The following is a 21,746-nucleotide window of genomic DNA, read 5'->3' as shown; positions in this document are numbered from 1 at the left end:
AAAGTAGACACTTGATGCAAAAACTCGGGTGATTCTGTTAGAAAATGGGCTTTCCAGTTTGGGTCAAAGCCCTGAATTGCTGTGATTCAGTAATTCTCTAACAGATCAGAAAGCTCTGAAAAATAAAAAAGCAAGGCCTCACCATTTCCCTGGCAAATACAACAATGGTCTTTTAGAAGTTAGATTAATGTCTGGTCAGTAACCATTGAAGCAAACTAAAACTAATTGAAAACCAATCAGTGTAAGTGCATGGTAATAAGCTGTGATCTCACCTTTAGATCCCAGCAGCAGTAATCAGCATAAGAAGAGACTTTAATCAGAGCGGCACAGGCTGACCTAAAACGACTACAATACACCGCAGGGTACTTCCATCACTTCAGATATGATGGGTAAGAAATGGCCATTCTGTACTTTGGAGCCTGGTTGTTGTAAAGAAGATTGCAGAAGTTACATTTTTATGGATTAATACAAGAAATAAGGGATTTTATTTCTAACTAACGATCACTTCTGTGTTCTATCATTCTGCGGTGACAAAAAAAAAACAAAACATGAATGACATGTTTTTAAAGTTTGACAATCAAACAACCAGAGGAGGGGTTCTGAAAACAAACTCTTCCCAGAAGCAGATCAAATAATTAAAAGGCAGAGACTAATAAAAGCCACATCCATGACTTTTATATTAGCCTCCACCCGTGGAACACACAGACTCCAGGTGGTGTGTTTTATACCGTTTATTCTCACATCTGGTTACATTGATAAAGTGTACAAATCAGTGAGCAGCAAACGGAAGCCAACACATCCATCGAACTCAAACGGAGTGTGTTTGTTGTGTGTGTGTGAGCTTGACAGGAGCACTGTGAGTCTACTACTGCTGCCGTCTTCCTCCTCCTCCTCGGATGAAGGCTGGGAGCAGCAGTGAACTCCCAGCTTCAGGTGAAACTGTACAGGTTGAAAATGAAATCATTCCTGCTTTTATTGTTTTCCTGCAAACTGGAGCCGTTTAGAGTTTTGAGTCAGCGAGAGACTGAAACAAAGACAGCATCAAGACACTTTAACCTGTCCCAGCTAATAAAATCAGTATATACCTTTATAAAATAGAATAAATAAAATAAAAAATATTTCTGTTCAATACATACAGTCTCTCTTTCTACAAGCTGAGGGCATGCAAGGCTTTTTTGTGACTTTTCCTTTTCTCCGGGTCAAAAAAATGCATAGATACTCGCACAGTTAAATTCAGCATCAACTTAAGAGACAAGTGGGAACTTTTATCAGTCGCCTCAATTGTTGTTTATGATTCACTCTTTTTTTCTTATCTACAACAATTTATAGAAGTACTTTACACTTTGGCAATTTGGTACGTTTTCAAGAAAGGCATTTCATAACAAAAACAAGAAAACAGGAGAAGCATGAAGACATCCAAAAATAAAATGATAGCTTATAACAACAAGAACCTGTTACACTGAATGGGTTTTATGTACAAACAGATGTTGTCTGGTTCACATTTCAACATCTATGTGAAGAAGAAGAAGAAGGTGATGCGGCTGAATTTCCCATTAGTCTACAAAACTAGTTCCTTTTACACTAACGCTTACTTCAGACCTTATAAACTACGGGAAAGGCAACAAAACGTCATGATACGAGTTTCTACTCCTCATGGAAAATGTGGATTTCTGTGCAGGGTGTTTGAACAAGCAAACGCCGCACAAATATTAGGTCAATATTCATCAAAATATGACTCTAAAATCATAGTTTTAAGTCAAGTCAGAGTTTAAATTATTATAATTATTTTGATCTTTTTTCTTCTGGTGTAAATATGTCACCTTCATAACAGCAAATGTTTGCACGCAGACTGTAAATAGTCAACATTTTCCCATGAGGTTTCACACATTGTCAGAAGATTGCAGATTTGTAACAGGTTGCGTGTTTGCTAAGCCCCGCCCCCTTTAGGGAACGTTACAACAGCTGTCCGGCTTTTTAACCCAGTAAATACGCGGGTGATAGTGGTAACAAAGACTCATTTATCATTTAAAATGAGCAGAAAACTTTCAAAGTATCGAGTTCTTCTTGTCACACATAAAACCAGAAGAAGCCTTTTATGCAAGTTTATAACCAACATCACGCCTGGCAGGTTAAATTAGAAAAGACCAGCTCTATGACTGGAGTGTAAATATAAAGAATAAAATTTATAAATTAGATTTAATTAACAGCACATTGTGCACAATGTGCACATTAGACGAGCTAAGTTTCTTGTTTTTAGAAAAAAAGATCTGTTTTTTGTGGAAGATGATTCCTCAAAGACAAAATGGACACTTTGTTGTTATTGTGCTGCAATAATCCTTAAAAGATGATTCACAATGATGAATTTTATAAAGTGACACTTTTTTCATGTTTTTTAGCAAACCAAACATATGCTCTAAAAACAAGGTCAGGGTTAGAGATGACCCCTTTGTTACCTCCCCCCAGGAGGTTATGTGCGTGTATTTGGATGACATTTCAGGAAATGTTGGGTTGTTACAAAAAACAATCGATTAAATTCTGATGGTGATCCAGATCATGATCTATGACGCTATGACCTTGGTGGAGGTTTGAGCTCTGAGAGCTTTTAGTTTTTGGTGATAAATTTTCTCCTATATACATGTTAGACAATACGACAAACTACTAATAGTACGTTTTTCTTTGTAAGATTACGCTTAACATGTGTCAGCTTTGTACAGACCAGGATTATTTTGTCTATGGTACTTATAATTTGATTCTAGAGCATGTCTTACATATTTAAATTCGCTCAGTAAAATCATGTAGAAACTACAACGACTGATTAAAATAAATACTTGATGTATAGCAGTTAAAAATATGAAAAATATTAGGTTACAGCTTGATTTCTAACACACTTTTTTTAACCTTGAACAGTCTTAAAGCTGGACAGGCTGTGATTGGACAGTGGCCGGCTGGAGGAGGGGCTTAGCAAACAATGATCCAGATGTTCCTCTGCACCCATCATGTGTTCACGACTTTAGGAAGAATGAAGGGTTGAACACATTATTACCCTCCACCTCATCTTGGCAGATATGTGCGTACAGAAACAAGTGATCTTATGGCACTGATGAAACTAACCTAAAGAGACAGTTCGGATGTTTTAAACTGCGTTTCTGGGGAAAGCTAATGAACAATTATTATCTTACCTGTTGTAGACGGCTCTTTGAATGACCTCAGTTTGAGAAATTGTTTAATTCTGAATGTAATGACGAGCTAACAGCTAGTTATCCTCTATCTGCTGCACAGGGTGTACTCTCATCTGGACTAAGGGAGTGGTGCTGTCACAATCACGTTCTTTGATTCCTCCAATAACATCTTATGACGGTCGAGCTGACTGAGATGTGAGTGGACCCACACCTGGTGAGATGGATTACAGACTACCCCACATACAGACTGCAGTATGTCAGACTGATGCACATCAGACACTGGGGTCAGCAAGACCGGGGGCACTACAGGGGCCTGTGCTCCCTGTTTACTTTGTACACCTCTGACTTCTTGTATAACTCTGGGCTCTGTCATGTGTAAAAGCACTTATGATAGTGTAATAGTTGGTTGCGTCAGAGACGGACAGGAGGGGGAGCACAGGAGGCTGGTTGAGGACTCTGCGAAGTGGTGCAGGTCAAACCATCTGCAGCTGAACACCTCCAGGACCAAGAAGCTGATCGTGGACTTTCAAAGGATCAAAACTCACATACAGCTTGTGTCCATCAAAGTGATGTGGAGGTTCTCGGCACCTATAAACATCTGGTTCAGCTGGATGACAAACTGGACTGGTCTGTGACCATGGAGACTCCACAGGATGGAGAGTCACCTGTACTTCCTGAGGACACCAGGGTCCTTTAACATCTGCAGTAAACTGCTGCTGATGTTTTATCGTGGAGCTGGACTCAGACGGAACCGTAGCTGACAGGAGGACCGCTGACGGCCATAATGGACAACACTCGGCACCATCACCAGACAGAGGAGTGCGTTCAATGACAGACTGCTGTCACTACCATGTGCAACAGAAAGTGGTCCATACGGTTGTATAACACCTCCCAAGTCTACCAGTTTTTAAATCTACAACCTCAAGACAAAAACATTCAACTGATAATTATTTAATATTTCGGCTGGAATAAGCATGAAATGTAAAATTGACAGACATGTAAAGATTTCTAAATTAATACCTGCAGAAACATTTTGAAAGATGACAGCACTCTGCTCTGACCTTGCTTGGACTCGCTGTTACCTCAGAGTTAAACAGTTTCTCCAAACTGAGTTTGTTCGAAGAGCTATCTACTGCAAGTAAGATAATAACTGTTCCTGACCTTTCCACAGGACCCCCACTTCAAATGATTTGAACTATCCCTTTAAATGAAGAATGCAAAGAAAGCACGCTGAAGTGGGATAAACCCTTCAAGACAAATAGCAGCCTAGAAAAGTCTTGTTAAGTCTGAGTCAGACCGTAAAATTGCTTCAGTTCTTCCAGCTTTCAGATGGAAAAGTAACCATACTTGATATTAAATCACCTTCCTCACGTGATCTTTGTCTTCCTTCTTTTTAATTAGTGGACACAAAGTCTTAGACGACTGATGGTGAGGAGGGGTTAAAAGATATGCACAAATTTCCCTCCAGCACGTGTATCAAAGAGCAGCAGCTGATGTCCCCTGTGACTGACGCGGCCGTCTAGCGTTGGTTACTAGAGGAGAGCAGCGAAGAAAAGAAATGAAACTGACCGTCCTCGTGTCTCTTCCTCTGTTATGGCTATTGTCTGTCACTTTTTGAGGGGTGACGAAAGAACAAAAGACGAGGCGTGAACAGGAAGGACGTGAAGGATGCGTCGGGTGAAAGGTCACCACTCGTTCCACGGCTGATTCTTACACAGCTGACAAAAAAAAGCCCAAAAACAAACAAAGCACAGAGAAGCTTGGATAAACAATCAGTGTGCCTTCCGGTTCCTCATCTCCTTCAGTTTCTGAAAGCAGCAGCGCTATATATTGATACTGTTAAGAATGGTTCACATTTAGATAACACGGTCATGCTTGATCTGTTGAACGGGTTGCGGGGTGTAGAGTGACAAACCTCTCGAGTCTGTAGCAGCTTCCTTTGTTCTTCTACTCAATATTTACTGATTAATAATAATAATTAAAAAAAAAACATAAGATGGCTTTTGTTCATCCTTCTTTGCTCTTTGTGTCAAAGTAATAGTTGACTAAAGACAAGCAGAAGGCGAGTCGGAGGGGAAAAAGCCACTACAGACTAACAGGAGGTGAGGTCTGCAGTGGAGGGTCATGCTGGCAGACACAAACACACACAGAGCACGAAGAGATGAGCATTTTGGTTAGCGGTGAGCTCGCTCATCACAGCCGCTGGGCTTGTCCAGTTTCTCCTCTCCTCATGCTGTGATGAGCGGGATGACAATTACTTCTATATACACCCTCATGATTCAAGCGTCCCTCATGGCTGATCCGATTTCATTCGAGTCTACTTGGTTATTTTGAGGAAACAGACTCGAATTGTTGCCCAAGAGCTGGTAGGCTCTTATGGTGGAATTCCTATTTGTTCCCCCAAATGTCGAGGGAATGATGCCAGGGTTCTCCAAACCCTGAGGGCTTCGCGGTGTTTCCTGTTGTTGCTGGAATCTGCGGCGGTGACGGGTTTCAGCAGCGATGAAATGGGTTTCCATGGTGACTGGGAGCTGTGGCAGGAAGCTGGTAACGGTTTACCGGGTTACTGCGGCAACTCGGCGACGGGTCTCTTCTGTTTGAGCGTGTCGATGAGAGACAGGACGCCTCGCTTCACGCTGGTCGAGACTCGGCGGGACACGGAGTCTCCTGGTGGCGATGAGCCACAGGCCTTCTGGGAGGGCGGTCGGGCCACCAAACACTTCTGATACCGCAGCTGAAAGCAGACGGTGGGGGGCGGGCAGAACACAGAGATGCATGGTAAATAACAGAGAGTTACAGCTGCTGAGCACACCACTGTCGAAGTGTGTGTGTGTGTGTGTCACAGAGAGAAGGAAGCTGGACCGCTGCTGGCTGCTGACTGGGATCAATAGTAATGACTGATGATTCCTGCCGCCGTCAATCTGTTTTAGTGCAGATGTGTGTGCGCGTGTGTGTGACCATATATCCAAAGTTCAGATGTGGGATCAATAACCCAGCCTGCAGTCGACTAATCTAGTGCACCACACGCCAGAAACGGGCAGAGAGACATACAAAACCTCCACTGATGGGCTGCGTTATGGCACAAATGGGACAGACTACGTTCGAAATGAAAGTTGTAAATACTGACAACATAATCATAAATTTAAAAAACTGATTAAAAAAGTTACAACTTTCACACACAGACTATTCTTTTAATACACATCTTTGAAAACCTTTCACTGGAGCCGTAAATATTGATTAATGGCATTAATAACGCTTGACATTTAGGCAAATTAATCTAGATGAGTTAACATAAAAGGACATTAACTCTTTAACACTGGGTGGGTTTATTCTTTATTCTATTGCACTGTTTTGACAAAGGCTTTTCTTGCAACCCGAACACGAAAATACTCGTTTATAAAGACTGAACACTAAAATGACATTCGGTTTCAGACAAAAAGGCTAAACTCATCTGTTTCGAGTCTGTGCTCTTTTTAGGTGGGAGATTTGCATAACTAGTCTGTTAGCGTGTCTGTTTCCAGACATCGGTCGCTTTTGTGTTACCCTACAGACTTCACTCAGATTTTTCTGTAATAGTAAAAAAACAGAGCTACAACACAAGATCAACATTTTCCAATCGTTCAAGAATGAACAGGACATCAAGTGAGGTAAATTACTTTCTCCTCATGTCATTTATTTTTTATATCCTTTATTTATCCAGGTAAAAAAGTCTAATTGAGGTATAAAAAAAAAGTTCTCTTTTTCAAGAGATTTGGCCAAGAAGGCAGCAAAACATACAATAAATCATTTAAATCTGTGCAAAACATGGCAGCAGTGGACAGAAGCAGCTACAAATATTTTTCTTCTGTGGGCTCCGTCTTATGGAGCAGACAGTGTTAAACTTGTAAAGATAAACTGCATTTAACACAGTGAGCTTACAGGCTGATAATATGAGGGAATAAAAAGACTCAACAACATTAGTAAATTATTTAATGTCTGTTTAAAACAAAAAAAAACATTAGAATGCAAAGGAACCCACTGCTGCGTCTTTGGCTGCCTGTGTGTTGAAGTGGCTGCAGCAGTTCAGATGTATGAAACAATGAAACAAATATGAACGAGTTACTGGTATCGGTTGTGATATCTCAGTTTCTATTGGCCGAAGAGTTCAGAGAGTAGCTGTGCGTCCTGTCGATGTGTTGCGACTCACCATACAAGCTGCCTGAACGGCCTCAGACACGTTTCCGGCGTTGGGTTCGCACCAGAACACGTGGCAGTCAAAGCGATGGCTGCCGGCGTCCATGATGAAGGCAAACGTGTGCACGTCGTGCCCGACGCCCATGAAAGACAGGAAACGGACGCGGCACTCCACGAGCACCTCTTCCTCATCCTAGTCAGAAACATGTAGGCGCAAGCTTAACGAAATAAACAGATAAACATTTGCTTGCAATTTGATTTTACGTACTTCAGTTACTTGAATAGAAAACATCACAATAACAACTACTTCAGGAATTAAACAGCTAACTGTAACAAATCACAACACAAAAAAGATGTTATCTGTAGGGTCAAACACTGAAAACTTGGTTGTATGTACCAATTTAAACATGAGTGCAGCTGGCTGTAAGATACAATCCAGTCCTATCACTAAAGGCAGCAGCTTGGAAACTTTATTTCTAAAAGAAAGAAACACTAAACAGGAAGTCATAAATCACAGATAACCGATAACTCAAACCTTTTTTTTTTTTGAAAAGACACACAAGCCTTTGTAGGCGTAATCAGTTCTAGCTGTGTGCTAAGAAGTTGGAAGTAATAGTTGACCTCCTCTTTGCTGATGGTCACTGTGGCGTCTGCCACATTCAGGGCCACCGGAGTCCAGTCGTCTCTGTTGGAAGAACCGATCAGACTGTCGATAGCGCCGTTCAGGATATCCATACCTGCAGTAAGGGTTGTTCAAAAGAAACAAATGTCAACCACATTAAGATCCAGATCATCGCTTCCTGCCTACTTTAAAACTATTTACAGTGTGTGTTCACATATATGTGAGTGAGTGTGTTTTATACCAACCTATCGGTCTGGCCACAGGCATCATACCGAGGTAGAGCACCTGGAATTTCTGAACCAGCTCCGTCTTTGGTGTGGGAAACTCTGCTGAGAGGAATTTAAGACAAACTTAACAGGTGCCTGTAACAACAGATGCTGTGTCACACTGTAGTACATTAAATGAATTGCTTCCAATTGATTTTAGTGTCACAACTTTACAGTGCAACAGACAGGACATGATATTCTTCTGGCCCAATACTAGAAGATGACAATAACTTTGCCTTATTAAAGAGTTTATTTTTTGACCTGCAGAGAAATGCATCATCCCTGCTCTTCAAGAGCTCCTAAGACACTTTGCTTCTGGAAAAAGGACTTCAGGAGAAAGTCTCTTATGATACCGTTTTTAGTGACAAAACATTTCTGATGTTGCATGGCACCGTGGACTATAGATGTGTCCGACACACCGTCACACTTCACCTCCAGTGTCTCAGCTTTGGGATGTTTGTTATTTTTATTCATTTAAGCAGAGGTAGTCGGAGCATCTGTTGGTGCCGACAAGCTGTAAACTTGAGCCTTGATGCGTCACGTGTCGCTACTACTGTGTGCGTTTAAATGACCTTTTTATGAGACACAGGAGAGAAAACACAGAGGAAAGCGTCTCCCTCCACAGTTCCTCAGAGAAACTGGGTGTTGAGGTGAGATAACGAGCATTACAGCATTGTGTTGTTTCTCTACAATCTGTAAACCAGGCTTTTTATAAGTCAAGTTGTGCGTACTGCAGAAGTGGTGCTATTGTATAGATTTAAAGCTCAAAGGAATGTGTGTATTAATGGCTTCCTGTTTTTATGTGAGTGTTTTATTGGGGAGAAAAATGAATTCCCTACTTCCCAGACACATACGCAATTAATCTTTAATGAATACAAGTGATTGGAAACAACTTTGTTTCCAAAGTTCTGTTCTTGTAAACGCTGTAAGACATCCAGACAGCCACAGAGATGATAACTGACATCAATGTAATATTTTTAGCTGCCTTTTTGCACTTGCATCACACAGTGGGTTGGTGTATATATACTGTGTGAAGCCTACCTTGTAAAGGGAGATCTAGTCCTGCCTGCATCCTGTCCTGGAGAGAGCCTCCTGCCATGGCTTTGGCATTCTTTCGCTCAGTCATTATCTGAAGGAAAGGCAGTATTTTTTGAAACACGGCAGGCACACGGGGGGGAGGAGAGGAGCAAAGAAGCAAACAGAAAAAAAAAATAAAATGTGTGAAAGTGCAGGAAGGTGGGGGGGCAGACGAAAATAATTATATGAAAGAGCTGAAGAGCAGTTTCGCCGCCGATTCTGTCATGCTGTTCTCCCATTACACCCGGGGAGCACACACACACATGTTAAAACAGATCATACAAGCCTTAAAAAAAACAATTCAAGCTTCCACTGCAAAAAAACAAACAAAAAACACTCAGACAAAAGCAAAACTGACTGAAACAAATTTATCACACCTTTCTTTCTCACATGCCTACAAACACCAAATTGTACAAGTTCCTAATCAGAGTTTGTGATAACCAATCTGCACCTCACTCAACAGTTCTCCACTTTTTCTTATTTATAAATTGTGAGATAAATGTGACTCAGTGGTACACAAGTCTGTCTGCAAATAAGGTATAAAAAAACCTGTAAAAACTAATCGACTCCACTCAGATTTAAGATCAGCACTAAATTATGAGGCTATAGAAATGACTAAACAATCCTTTTTAAAACCCAAATCACAGTTCTAATGCTTTCCTCCTTCATTAGAAGAAAGTAAAATCTATTATTTCACAGTAGATACAATAAAAACTCCATGGTCTGATTACAGGTTTTCTGGTTATGTTTAAAATTAATTTGTGTCGATGTGAGAACGAACACGCGGTGCAGAAACAGCTCACTGATTGTGTTCGGGAGAAAGACACTGAGGACTTCAGATACTTTGTGCAAATATTAAAAGGAGCTCAGACTGAGGAATGGAAAACATAATGAGGCAAAACACAAGAGAAGCTGCTCGTTTCAATATGTTTCTCTACGTGAAAGTTTTATTTCTCAGGCAAGGTGATGTAAAAACATTTACGGTTGTTTCTGCTGTTCTTGTTCAATTTTAAAGCAGCTTTTCTTGTGTTTGCTCAGAAAAATGACTTGTGCCCCATTGATGAGGAGGGGAAGGTGATACACTCTTCACACAAACTGGATATCTATTAGGGGTTTATCAAGAGCTCGTCCAAGGAGATCCAGCGAGATTAAACTTTCAAGTTCAAACCATCTTCTGGTAAAATCCGCACCACTTTACATCGTTTGAGTGGCAGCAGCAGAAGGGGGAGCTCCGAGCGCAAGGATTAGCACAGCACATCACTTAAGGCAATTAGAGAGCAGCTTTCCTCGCCCTCCTGTAGCCTCTGCAGCTACGTGCTGAGAGGAAGAGTCTGTCATGCATTTATTTAAAACAGAACAGACTTAGTGCCGAGTTCACACAGTAATTTGCCTTCTTTGAAGCTGAGAAAATAAAGTTTAAACCTCTCGTTAACTAGTTTGAGGTGAGAGGAAAAGAATCAATCAGACTTTGAGGCAAAGTGAAATCAAACTGGACTGCATTATCCAGTTTATGTATCTTTTCAGAAATATACTGAAAAAAAAAAAAGATTTATCCTTGATCAGGTTTTTAAATATGTTTCCTTCTGAAAATGAGTTTGACATCATTAGATTTGAAGGTCTCGCAGCTTTAAGAAGTTAGAAGGTCATGTATAGTTGGAGAAAGGCTCATGAGAAATCTGACAGGACAGACGCCAGTCAGCTGAGTTTGTAGCAAAACCTTTTTTTTTCCCCTGAAAATACTGTTAAAACCTCACCTCGTTCTCGTGAGCCCGGTATCTCGTCTCGTGAAATGAGCGCTTTGTGACAGCCCTGAGGCTCATTTAAACGTTTTTGGCGCAACAAAATGTTGGCCTTGTGTTTGAAACACCACCGGGCTGGAAACGACTCACCCGGGAGCAGATCTCATGCAGGCTTGTGGCGATGGCTTTGGCTGGTGTGTCACAGCGAAACACATGACATTTCAGGATCCTGGTGTTTTTGTCCCGTGCCACATACGCAAAGTCCCTGAAACAAACAAAATTTATATATACGCGAACACTAACAACAGAAAAAAGAGAATGTTAGACTAGTTTTTCTAAAATATGGATAAGAGTATCTGTTCAATTTTAATACAGATTTAGCTTTGAAAGGAATGAGAAAAATGAAGTGAATAATGTATACACACACACACACACACAAAAGCCAATGGACTCCAGAGATCAATACAGCAGTGTGATGCAAGAATAGAATGACAGCAGGTAAGAACTCTCCTCTGAAGCTGCAGGAGCTGAAAACATTTTAACTCTGCTGAAGTGAAGAAATGCAGAATGAACCAAAGAAATAAAAAACAGATTAGCTCCGAAAGGAATGAAGAAATATAATGCTAAAAAAGAGAAATTGCACAAGATCAAACCAGAGCAGCACACGCATTTATGCTTTATGTTGTCTGGAAAGAGCAATAAACAATAGACCAAAAAAATAAAGAAATAAAAAACTTCCTTCAAGCTTCAGTGTGCTGTTTAACAGAAAACAGGTCTAAGGGTCAACAAGACCTCTGAGCAAACACCCCGAGCGACACTTCCCTTAAAAACATTCCCGTTTGTCCGTGTGGGAGTGTAAACAAGCGTGCGCAAACGCAGACACGCAAAAAGTCGCCTTCATTTCCTACATTCCCGTACATGTGAGCACGATAATCCAGAGCATTCAGAGCAGCTTTGAAGACGAGAAAATAAAAAACGAAGCGCAGAGGAAATGAAACAATAAGAAACAGTGCAGATGATGGAGAGCTACTGCAGGAGGATGGGTGATGAGTTAAAGGAATGTGTTTACCTCTCTCTGGGTCCAAGGAGGCATGGGAGGAAAGGAGGATAGTTAGTAGAGAGGAAAAAAAAAAAAAAAAAAATCCTACTGGCCTCCTGCAGAGGGACAAGAGCCACGAACAGCGAGGAGACCCGCTCACACACATGTATAATTAAACCTTAGTGACACATTCACTTCTCATCTCTGCACCATCTAAACCACCTCAGAGGGGGGAAGAAAAAAAAAAAAGTTTCTGTAGCAGTGTTTTAAAGTAAATGCATGCATGGGTCAAAGAGATGTAGCACAGATCTCAGCAGGTTATTTTAAAACACATACTTAACTTTGAGCTGAAGCACGAAAAACTAGAAGAATAAATCAGTGAGCTCCAAAGATAAAGAGGGGGGGGGAACAGAAACACGTTCTGTTGGATTTAATTAACAGCTCAGGTTGTAAACAACCAAAAATGCCTAAGATGAGAGGTTTATAGACACATAAATAGAATTTTCTGAGAATGTCGAGTCGGTTGATGTTGGGAGAGGAGATTAGATGCAAAGTGTTTGAAATGCTTTAGAGTCAAAGCATCAAGACGAGGACAGAAAGGAGTAAAAGAAGAAAATAGAAGAGCCAAACTGGGAGTGATATCTCATTTTGTGTACGTTGTCATGTATGCATGTGTATGTTATCCGGCCAGCCTGCTGAAAATGTCAAGGCTGCTGTGGGGATCTGTAATCTCGGGGCGACGAGAAGTTTCCCGGCTGCTCGCGTGTCAACACGACGGCTACAGCCCTTCTTTCACAGGGGGTATCAGTGTGTCAGTGTGCAACGGAGGGGAAAATCCCTGCACCAGCCATTATCTTCAACTCATTCAGAGGAAGGAATAAGCTGAATGAGAACTCATCGCAGAATAACAATGGGCGGCAATCACTATTCGTAGGTAGTAAATGGAATTTCACACATTTTCTACCATACAATTATTGATAATTCGAGCGCAGAGAAATGAAATAAAAGCTCCTCTTGTATTTCTAACACAGGGGATTCAAATAATCACAACTTATTTATCTTTTAGTAAACCACATCACATTTCATTTTCACTTCACCTGAATCTCTATAAAATCCTAACAAGAACACTTCAAATCAAACGCTAAAACAGAGAGAAATCCTCCCTGCTGACAGGCCCCCGTTTTTATCTGAGGTACCTTCTACTTTCTGATAAAACAAAGGAACAAAAAATAATCTACTCACAGTGGTCAGCTCGCCTGTCTTGCTGGGTAGTCCTGATAATGGGAGCGTCTGTTTGACGTTCACTCCATCAATTCCCGCTGATACTGCATGCTCGCTTTCTTTAACCCGTCTGCTCCACACCCTTTCAGAACTAACCATGCCTCCCCCTCTGGCAGCTTCACCCCCGCCCCTCTCTCTCTCTCTCCCCCACTGTCATCCCCTCCTTCTTCTGCTGCAGCTAAGCTATTCCCCCAGCTTCAACTCCTCCTATTTGTAGACAACAAGTGCAGAAAACTGACCATCTGACAGAATGAGCTTAGCTTGTTTATTTATTTATTTATTTATTTAATGCAACAACTTCTGGTTACGTGCAGGAGCGCGCGAGCCCAGATTGTGCAGCAATTACTAACCATTCAGGTCCACATCGCCCCGCTGTGCACGATAACCTACACTGGGTATTTTTCTCGTCTTTTCAGCAGTGCACAGCTCCCTCTGGTGGTCACCAAGCAGATGCACCACATCGATTATTCAAAGGTTCATGTTAACCTTCGGTGAAGTCTGCTGCAGCGGGCCAAGCCCAGTGAAAGGTAGTAAACTCCAATTTCCTTTTCTCTTTCATAAATTCCTGTGATTAAATATCATTGCTTTATTTTCTCTCTTCTTAATGAGTCATTAACTCCATCTCTTCTTCCTGCCACAGTGCCATCTGTCTGCTTAACCTTATTAATTAGCATGACCCGCCACTCAATTTATCATTCTAAGAAAAAAAGCTAAACAACAATAGACTACGGACCTAAACTCCTCTGATGACAACACTCAAATCTCCATAAAATACATTGCCACAGAGATAAATAAAGGTGTAAAGGAGAGTAAAGAGAGGTAAATTCCAGGAAATGTAAACGCAGTCACCGGCACAACTAACCTGCCGTTGTCCCGGCCAACGCCCCACACTCGGATACTTGCAATGGGCTGAGAATGAAGCACACTGCGGTCCATGGGGTCGACCAGGTTCAGCATGTTGTTCTCCAACACCAGGTACATGTCCTTCCCCTTCAGACACACACAGAAAGAGAGACACAAATCCTTCAGATATTACAACAAAAAACAAAAACTATTTTAGTTTCCCACAGCTTGAGGAAAAGTAAAAAAGTAAGTTATTGGGTCAGAAATTTCCTATAAAACACTATTATTTTTACTTATGGTGTTCGAAAGTAAGTGTATATATGTGTGTGTATTCCTTGGCTTGGTAGGCCTCTAAATAAATCATCAAATCCTAAAACAGGTGGGAGGAAGGAAAACAGGTTATTGAAAGAGGGGTGAAGTTTCTTCCTCTCTGCATTCTGTCAGGTCACATTAGTTAGACCCACAGCACTGAAAGTGTTGCTCCACTTTCCTCTTTCTTCCTCCTCTCATCATAAGGTGCATACTGCCAGCTTTTATTGTGTTTTATTTTCCATTAGGCTAATCTTTTTTGACTTATCCTCCTGGATTTCTCCAGGGATGCCTCCTCTCAAAAACCTTTTTTAATTTCCAATATCTATAAATGTGCCATGTTTCTTTTTTTGTTTGTTTTACACACAGAACAAAACATATATTGTATAGAAAACTAATCCTGCATGATATTCCTCACCTCTCCCCAGATGCCAACAGTGTCTCGAATGTCATTTTTGCAGTAGGACAGCTGTCGGATACAATTGTTGACAGCAACGCTGCTCTTTCCAGGAGCCAGGTCCTCCTCAGCCATCTCTACCCAACCCAAAGAGCGCACCGCAAAACACTGAGGGGAAAAACAATCACATTCAGCTGTTAGAAACATATCGTGACTCTCTGGAAACCCACATTCATGTTTGCTGTTATTTTACTATAATACTTTCACATATAAGCATTTTTTTCCTGAATAGCAAGACATTTGTCCTAAAGTTTTGAAAGGGTTTGTTTTTTAAAAACCAATAACATTCCTAAAATAGTGCTAAACAATGCTGACTTTATAAATAAAAACAGATGAAACTTGTGGGTAAAATCCCACCTTTCTCTTGCTGGTTGAAAGCGCATGACCCATATAATCTGGTGAGTGCGTTATATAGGTCACAGAGGTGGAGAGACAGGCAGCAAATAAGTCTGCTCACACAAGCAGAGACAGCCGAGGTTGATGGAGCCGTAATTGTAAACGTGAATTCAGTCGATTTGCCTTTCATGGACAGAAACTGCTGTCGATTGAGGCCTTATTTGTAGTCAACTCCCTCAGAAATCAGGAAAAAACTGTTTCACCTCGATACTAGAGGGAGTTATTTCCTATCATTAATATTTTAGAGTGCTACCAGTCCAGAAGGCTGGACTGTGGGACCGTGTGGGTCTGCTATTAGGCACGATGTCACGGGTGTTTAGATTTGTGACTTTCAGGACCTCAGCCGAGTCAGCATCATGTGACCGAGCTCAGCTGCAATCAGCCTATAAAGCCATCTAGTTATCCAACTGAATCCTGAGTGGGTTGCAGAATGCATTGAAACTGGATCAGGCAAGACAAATTAAATATATATATGTTTTACACTTGATCTTCTGCAAGCAGATGGCCCCAACAGTTCTACGTTTTACTACATGCGACCAGTTAAAAAAACTTTAATGTCTCATTGGAATTTTGGCTTTGAAGGCTTTCAAAGTCTGGGCGATAAATTGTAAAAAAAATGGCTGAGAGAGCCATCAGGGTCTCACTCCCCTCTTTGGATACAATTTAAATAAGAAAAGACGCATAAAGGCAGCCGTCAGTAATGTGACAGAATCCTCTCATCCTGCCCAGAAGCTGTTCAAACGCCTGCCAAGTGGCTGCACATCTCGCTCCATTAAATCAAGCCCTACAAAGAATGTGAAACCGTTTTAGTCCACAGATAAAAAAAAATGCATAAAAAAAGTTGCTTAATACTTACCAACACTCACTTGGACACTAAGTGCTACCCGTTTTATTATTTCTGATGACTTTAACAGATTTTTAAAATGTTTTCTTAAGTGAGCATTACATCTTTCTTTGAACTTAAATACTTGTGTTTTTTTTTATTATGATGTGCACCCATGCTGGACCGGAGAAACATGCAATTTTTTATTCAGTTATATGTTTGATATGTCTTAATAAAAACAGCTTGACTTGACCTAAAATGCATAGATGTACAACACAGATCTGTATTTCCTTAGTTCATCACTGGGGGGCACTATCACTCAGCTGATGATCGCCATCAAACACTGCCTTTCTCCAAACTGAGCACATCAACACACTGAAACACAATAATTATTACTCCAAGGTGGGATGTCATGGTTGGGTGAGAACAATGATTATATTCAACAATGTTTTTGGAAAAGATTAGACAAGACATGTAACACAAGTCCGGAGTTGGTTACTTTAGATTCTAACAAATCTATAATTTAACAAATAAAAAAGGTTTGTCAGCCTCAGGAACAAATACAATTTAAATTTAAAACAATTAAAGAAGCAGAACACAGTAATCTGAGTGTGATAAATCAAGAAATACAAGAGGACTTTTTTTTAGCAACTTTAAAGTTTGAAACTATATAGTATTAAAATTTGTTGACACATTTTAAAGCAGTGTTCATTTTGACTGTGTGATGACAAACGTCTTTAAGCTGGAGTTGTGGTGAAAAAGAGACCCTTACTTTGACCTCGGGGTCACTGTTGACGCTGCTGGACTCGTTTTCCTCCATGGCTGGACGGTTCCTGGAAAAAGTTCATTTTTGAATACATAAACATCATACAGCTGTATGAAAATATTTCATTATTAGCTGCAATTAGTTTGCAAGCCTTGTCTTGTCTGTAAATTTATCAAAGTCAAAAAACAGTCATATTTCCAGACAACATAAAACCATTTCCTACATTTCCTTCATTTTTTTTGCTTTGTTTGACTAATAATGTTTAAATATTAGATTAGAGAAACTAAAACTAACAGGTAAAAACAGACAAATATTAGTGCAGATTCTCAGTCATCCAGGTTATGGATTGATAGGAATGGTGCTGAAAAATCAAACAAATATTTAATAACTAAATGACTAACAAAATCATCTGTGGGAAGTTTGATGCCTAGTAGTGACTGTGCACGAATGTTTCACCTTAGCTTGAGAGAAGCGTATCGAAGTGTGGCGCCCTCAAACTCCTTCAGGCTGGGGTCAGGGTTCACCGTGGCCGCCTGCAGGTCCTGACGCACACAGGTGATACGGTCAGGGTACAAAATTACATCAAAATACACCCAGCAATCTTTGAATTCCACATATGTTCCAACTTAAAGACACTCAAACATCAAACCTGTAATATACTGTGTGATAACTTATTAAAAGCTTATTCACATTTTTGGTTTTTAATTGATTCAAGATTTTAATTTCCAGACACAGGAAAACTCCATTGGATGGCTTACACACAGTGGGAAACCCAACCCTCCCCCAACATTAAAAAAAGAAAGAAAGAAAAAAAAATCTATAAAAAATGCTTTTATTATGAATATTAACGGTGGTGCTTGTGCTCGAGTTCCAGCTCAGACTGTGGCAGATGTTTAGAAACACCAACATGTGTGACCATCATATTAGCCATGGGTTACAAGCCTGGGAGCAAAGCTAATAGATACAGGCCTTTGAAAAAACACAAAATGTAAATATATTCTGATGCTACACAGTGTATATCAGCATGCATCCAAGCGTGGGCGGAGTGTCCTTGCTGGATGCAGAAATGGCGGTGGTGGTGAATTATGAACTGTACAGCAGGACATGCTACATCAAGAAAAGAATGTTAACATACATTAGTTACACACACACACGCACATCTCTGTGTGCAAACGCAGTCATATCTGTGCAGTTAGAATGGAAAGATGAAAATATTTCCCATATAAGTTAAAAAAAAAAAGCTAAATACGTTGCTGCAGCCATAAAACAGACACACTTTTACATATTAGGCATCATAAAGTGCTGAAGGTGATGCAGAAACATTAACGATGGAGCTTCAGCCACACATGCTTTCTCCTCAGCAGTGACTTTGAGGCGTACTGCACATGAACGCAACCAAGAGTGGGCGGGGTTAAACGAAGAGTCGCCGACACTGAGGGAATGATACTTGCCTTCCACACTTCACTATCAATTTTTCCGCCAAATTCACTCCACACCTGTTTCTACATACGGCGTTAAAACACAAAACAGATAAAGTTGGGTCGAGAAATAAGAGGGGAGCAAGGGAAGAAAGACACATTTCTCTGAATACTTTGCTCCACAGACAGTGTTATATTAATGGTATTGGTAAATTTTTGAGCATCCCACCTTGTCTTCGTCGTCGTGCTGCTTAGAGCGACATTCCTGATCAGGAATCCCCTGCAGAGATGTGGAACGAGGCTAAACAGAGAGACAAAAGGCATTAAAGGCGCTATATCTACAGAATTCGCTATCTCTGTGTTGAGATTTGGAAATCAAATGAAAGAATTAGTCCTAATCTGCCTGTCAATTTGGATTTCGTGTCAGCGGCTGATGCTCAGCGTGGAGGTCAGTCGCCACGGACAGATGTGCCAGAATCTCATTCCGGCACATCCATCCATCAACATCGGCCCATTTTCACTGGATCAATATTTTATCTGCGCATTGCTGCTCTCTATCAATCTCCTTTCCTCTCTCCACTTTAATCCATCAATCCACATGATTGACTGACTGATTGTTCCTGCATCGTCTTATTCGGTGTAGACGTCAGCATTGATGGTTCCCTCTTCTTCGCACTTTGCTTTTTTTTAAAAAAAAAAATCAATCTGACAATCTCAATCAGGAATACAGAAGAACATAAATAAGTAAATAAGCTCTAATACTTTATTATATGGAGGCTTCAAAGTTCTTCTTCCAAAATGTGCTCAAATAAAAATAAACAAGAGCAACTCTTGTTCCAAACTTACGAAGTAGCAGCTGTTGACAAATCCACAGGTGGGGAGGGGGGTCTCCTGAGAGGAGAGGGGCTCCACCGAGCTGTCAGAGGTGGTGCTGCCTGAGCGAGTTGAAGCCCTGAAGAAGATCTCCGCTTGGCACAACTTTTTGCATACAAGCACACAGACACATATGTGACTGTCAAAGAATGCTGTAGTTAATACATCTTTCTGGAGAAGACTTGCTTTCTGCTACATTTTTGTGAAGAAAATTGCCGCGCCTCTGTGTTTAACAGTGTTTTAACAAGCAGAACAGTCTGGCCCAAAGGTCAGGAAATCTTTACAAAACACACAACATATGGCTCCTTAACAGATTACAGAAATCAGATTGTGTGCCTCATTGCATAATTAATTGTTGTTCAAATTGCTGATCTGACCTAAAAATGTTAATCTGTATGCAAATCTATTCATTTGCACAAAAACTGCAGTTGCAAACAGAAGAGTGCTCGTGTTTGGTGAACTTGGCGTTTTGCCCCCTTTAGCAGAAGTTCTGTGCCTCTCACCTCATGGTCGGGCGTGGGCAAGGGGCTGAGGGAGCCCAGCGAGTGTTTACGAGGAGCTGATCCCGTGGGTTCGCCCAGGGCCGGGGCCTCGGTCTGTCCGGGGAGAGGTGGGCGGCTGGAAGGCCGCTCCCACTGGGTGGTGCCTGTAGGAATGTGCCAGTAGTAGATACCGGCCATGTCCGTGATCTTCTTCCATCCCGGAGGCAGGTCGGGATCGGTCTGGAAGGACTGCTCGCTCCAGATATCTGGGAGGCAAAAAAAAAAAAAACAAGGTCATTCATCTAAGCTAGACCTACATTTCTCTGCAGGGGTGAAAAAGGTGTTTGAGAGGTACCTGCCTAGTAAAGACCAACTTACCTATAAAAAGAGTCTAATATAAAAGAGCAACAATACACATAATTATGTGACAACACAGAATGCCTATCTTCTGTATAATGGAATAGGTCTCTGAGTAAAATGAACAGCTGTCCTGGAATAAGAGCATCTGCTGCAGCTGTTCTTTTAACAAGCCATGACTCCATGATCTCAGGCAACTGAGATCACACATGCTCAGGGACAGCGTCAATACTTCTTTTCAAACAAAGTTATAATACCGGCCGTAAAAACACTCTAAAACAAGAAGCTTTGCACCCACAAGGATGTATCACTGCAAAGAGATGGCCCGAGCAGAGTGCTAATACAGTTTCATCAACATGATACATCTGTAGAAATATTATTTCCTTCTGCCTCCTGTAATTGCATTAGCTTATTCCTGGAACCTCATTTAAGACAAGTTAGTGACTTTGTTTTAATGAGTATGTGATCCAATTTGGTCTCTGTGTTTCTCCTTCTTCTTCTTATCTGTTCAAAAATTGCCTAAAGCACTCAATGACATCTATTCACATATAAAAATTCAAGAAAAAAGCTGCTTCTACTAATCATTGCTGATTTAACTGACTCCAAAAATTAGTCAGATGTAGATGTACATCCAGTGATCACTCACTGAGAGTTTCATTAAAAACTATCCAGTGATTCAAGAGAAATTTTGCTAACAGACAGACACAGTTGGTTCCAATAGTTAATGTCAACGTTTTAAAAGCAGATTTTGCACGATCAGTTAGCGCTCAAAGGATACTGTTGGAATTACTTTCAGCTAACCACACACCCAGTTTTATTACAATATCTATAAATTTCACTAAATCTTAACCATTTTTGTGTTTGCTAGAGTCGCTTAGCTGTGGCGGCCATTTTGAATGGGGATGATTGCAAAAGTTCAACAGTTGTAGATGTCAACCGTGTGATTTCTTTCTGAAACTTTCATTAAAACTTGCCCACTGATTCATGAGATATTTTCCTAATGCTAAAGACAAACACACACACCAACAAATAAACACAAAAACACACACACACACACACAAAAACTGTATCGCCCTTTAACCTTTGGCGGCGGGAAATAACCAATGTTACCATTGAAAACTGAACATTTAACTTTTAGCATTTTTGGAGGTTACATGTTTCAGTTTCAAACTTGATCAGATGTACAAAACATGAATACACTCGGACTATACAGCCACACACACTTCCTCTGTTTTTACAGTATGATATGATAAACTCCCCTCATCTAACAGAATGCAACACCTGTTTATAAAGCTGTTTTATAACTTATTATTCAACAACGTTACATTTAAATAAGAAAACATCTGTGTTGTTACTCAACACACACACACACACACACACACTCCTGGTAGTCAAGCCTTCTCAAGCACACACACACTCACAAACTATTGATAAGATACCTGATGTGATGTGGCTAAGGTGGTGAAAATGATGCTAATTTACATTCCTGATTGTAGCAACTCAAAGCTGATATAAGCTTTGAGGGACCAGTCAGCTAGTGCTAGTGGTATGTGTGTGTGTGTGTGCGTGGCCATGTATTTGATACATTGTGGGGACAATTTTCCTAACATATACTACCTTGTGAGGACCAACTGCTCCTTGTGGGG

General features: G+C 40.8%; 1 protein-coding gene across 9 annotated transcripts in view; it reads right to left on the bottom strand.

Moving 5' to 3' along the window:
- Positions 1 to 716: 716 nt before the first annotated feature.
- The window catches only part of apbb2b (amyloid beta (A4) precursor protein-binding, family B, member 2b), a 48,826-nt gene continuing 27,796 nt past the window's right edge, over positions 717 to 21,746 (bottom strand). For 5 of the 9 annotated variants that reach the window (XM_017406017.3, XM_037974705.1, XM_037974706.1 and 2 more), the window contains 14 exons: positions 19,765 to 20,009; positions 19,235 to 19,366; positions 18,618 to 18,689; positions 18,422 to 18,472; positions 17,427 to 17,512; positions 16,977 to 17,037; positions 14,947 to 15,093; positions 14,239 to 14,366; positions 11,207 to 11,321; positions 9,282 to 9,369; positions 8,220 to 8,303; positions 7,974 to 8,089; positions 7,366 to 7,545; positions 717 to 5,913 (listed from right to left, as the gene is read on the bottom strand). In XM_017406017.3, coding sequence (XP_017261506.1) covers positions 5,743 to 5,913; positions 7,366 to 7,545; positions 7,974 to 8,089; positions 8,220 to 8,303; positions 9,282 to 9,369; positions 11,207 to 11,321; positions 14,239 to 14,366; positions 14,947 to 15,093; positions 16,977 to 17,037; positions 17,427 to 17,512; positions 18,422 to 18,472; positions 18,618 to 18,689; positions 19,235 to 19,366; positions 19,765 to 20,009 — 1,676 coding nt within the window. In that variant the 3' untranslated portion in view covers positions 717 to 5,742. Of the gene's footprint in view, positions 5,914 to 7,365; positions 7,546 to 7,973; positions 8,090 to 8,219; positions 8,304 to 9,281; positions 9,370 to 11,206; positions 11,322 to 12,125; positions 12,132 to 13,337; positions 13,466 to 14,238; positions 14,367 to 14,946; positions 15,094 to 16,976; positions 17,038 to 17,426; positions 17,513 to 18,421; positions 18,473 to 18,617; positions 18,690 to 19,234; positions 19,367 to 19,764; positions 20,010 to 21,746 lie in introns of those variants that run through there. The other 4 variants (XM_017406035.3, XM_037974708.1, XM_037974709.1 and 1 more) reach the window with 4 other exon arrangements.

The sequence above is a fragment of the Kryptolebias marmoratus genome, linkage group LG3 (genome assembly GCF_001649575.2).
Source record: "Kryptolebias marmoratus isolate JLee-2015 linkage group LG3, ASM164957v2, whole genome shotgun sequence".
NCBI lineage: Eukaryota > Metazoa > Chordata > Actinopteri > Cyprinodontiformes > Rivulidae > Kryptolebias > Kryptolebias marmoratus.
This window is presented reverse-complemented; position numbering and strand designations above follow the sequence as displayed.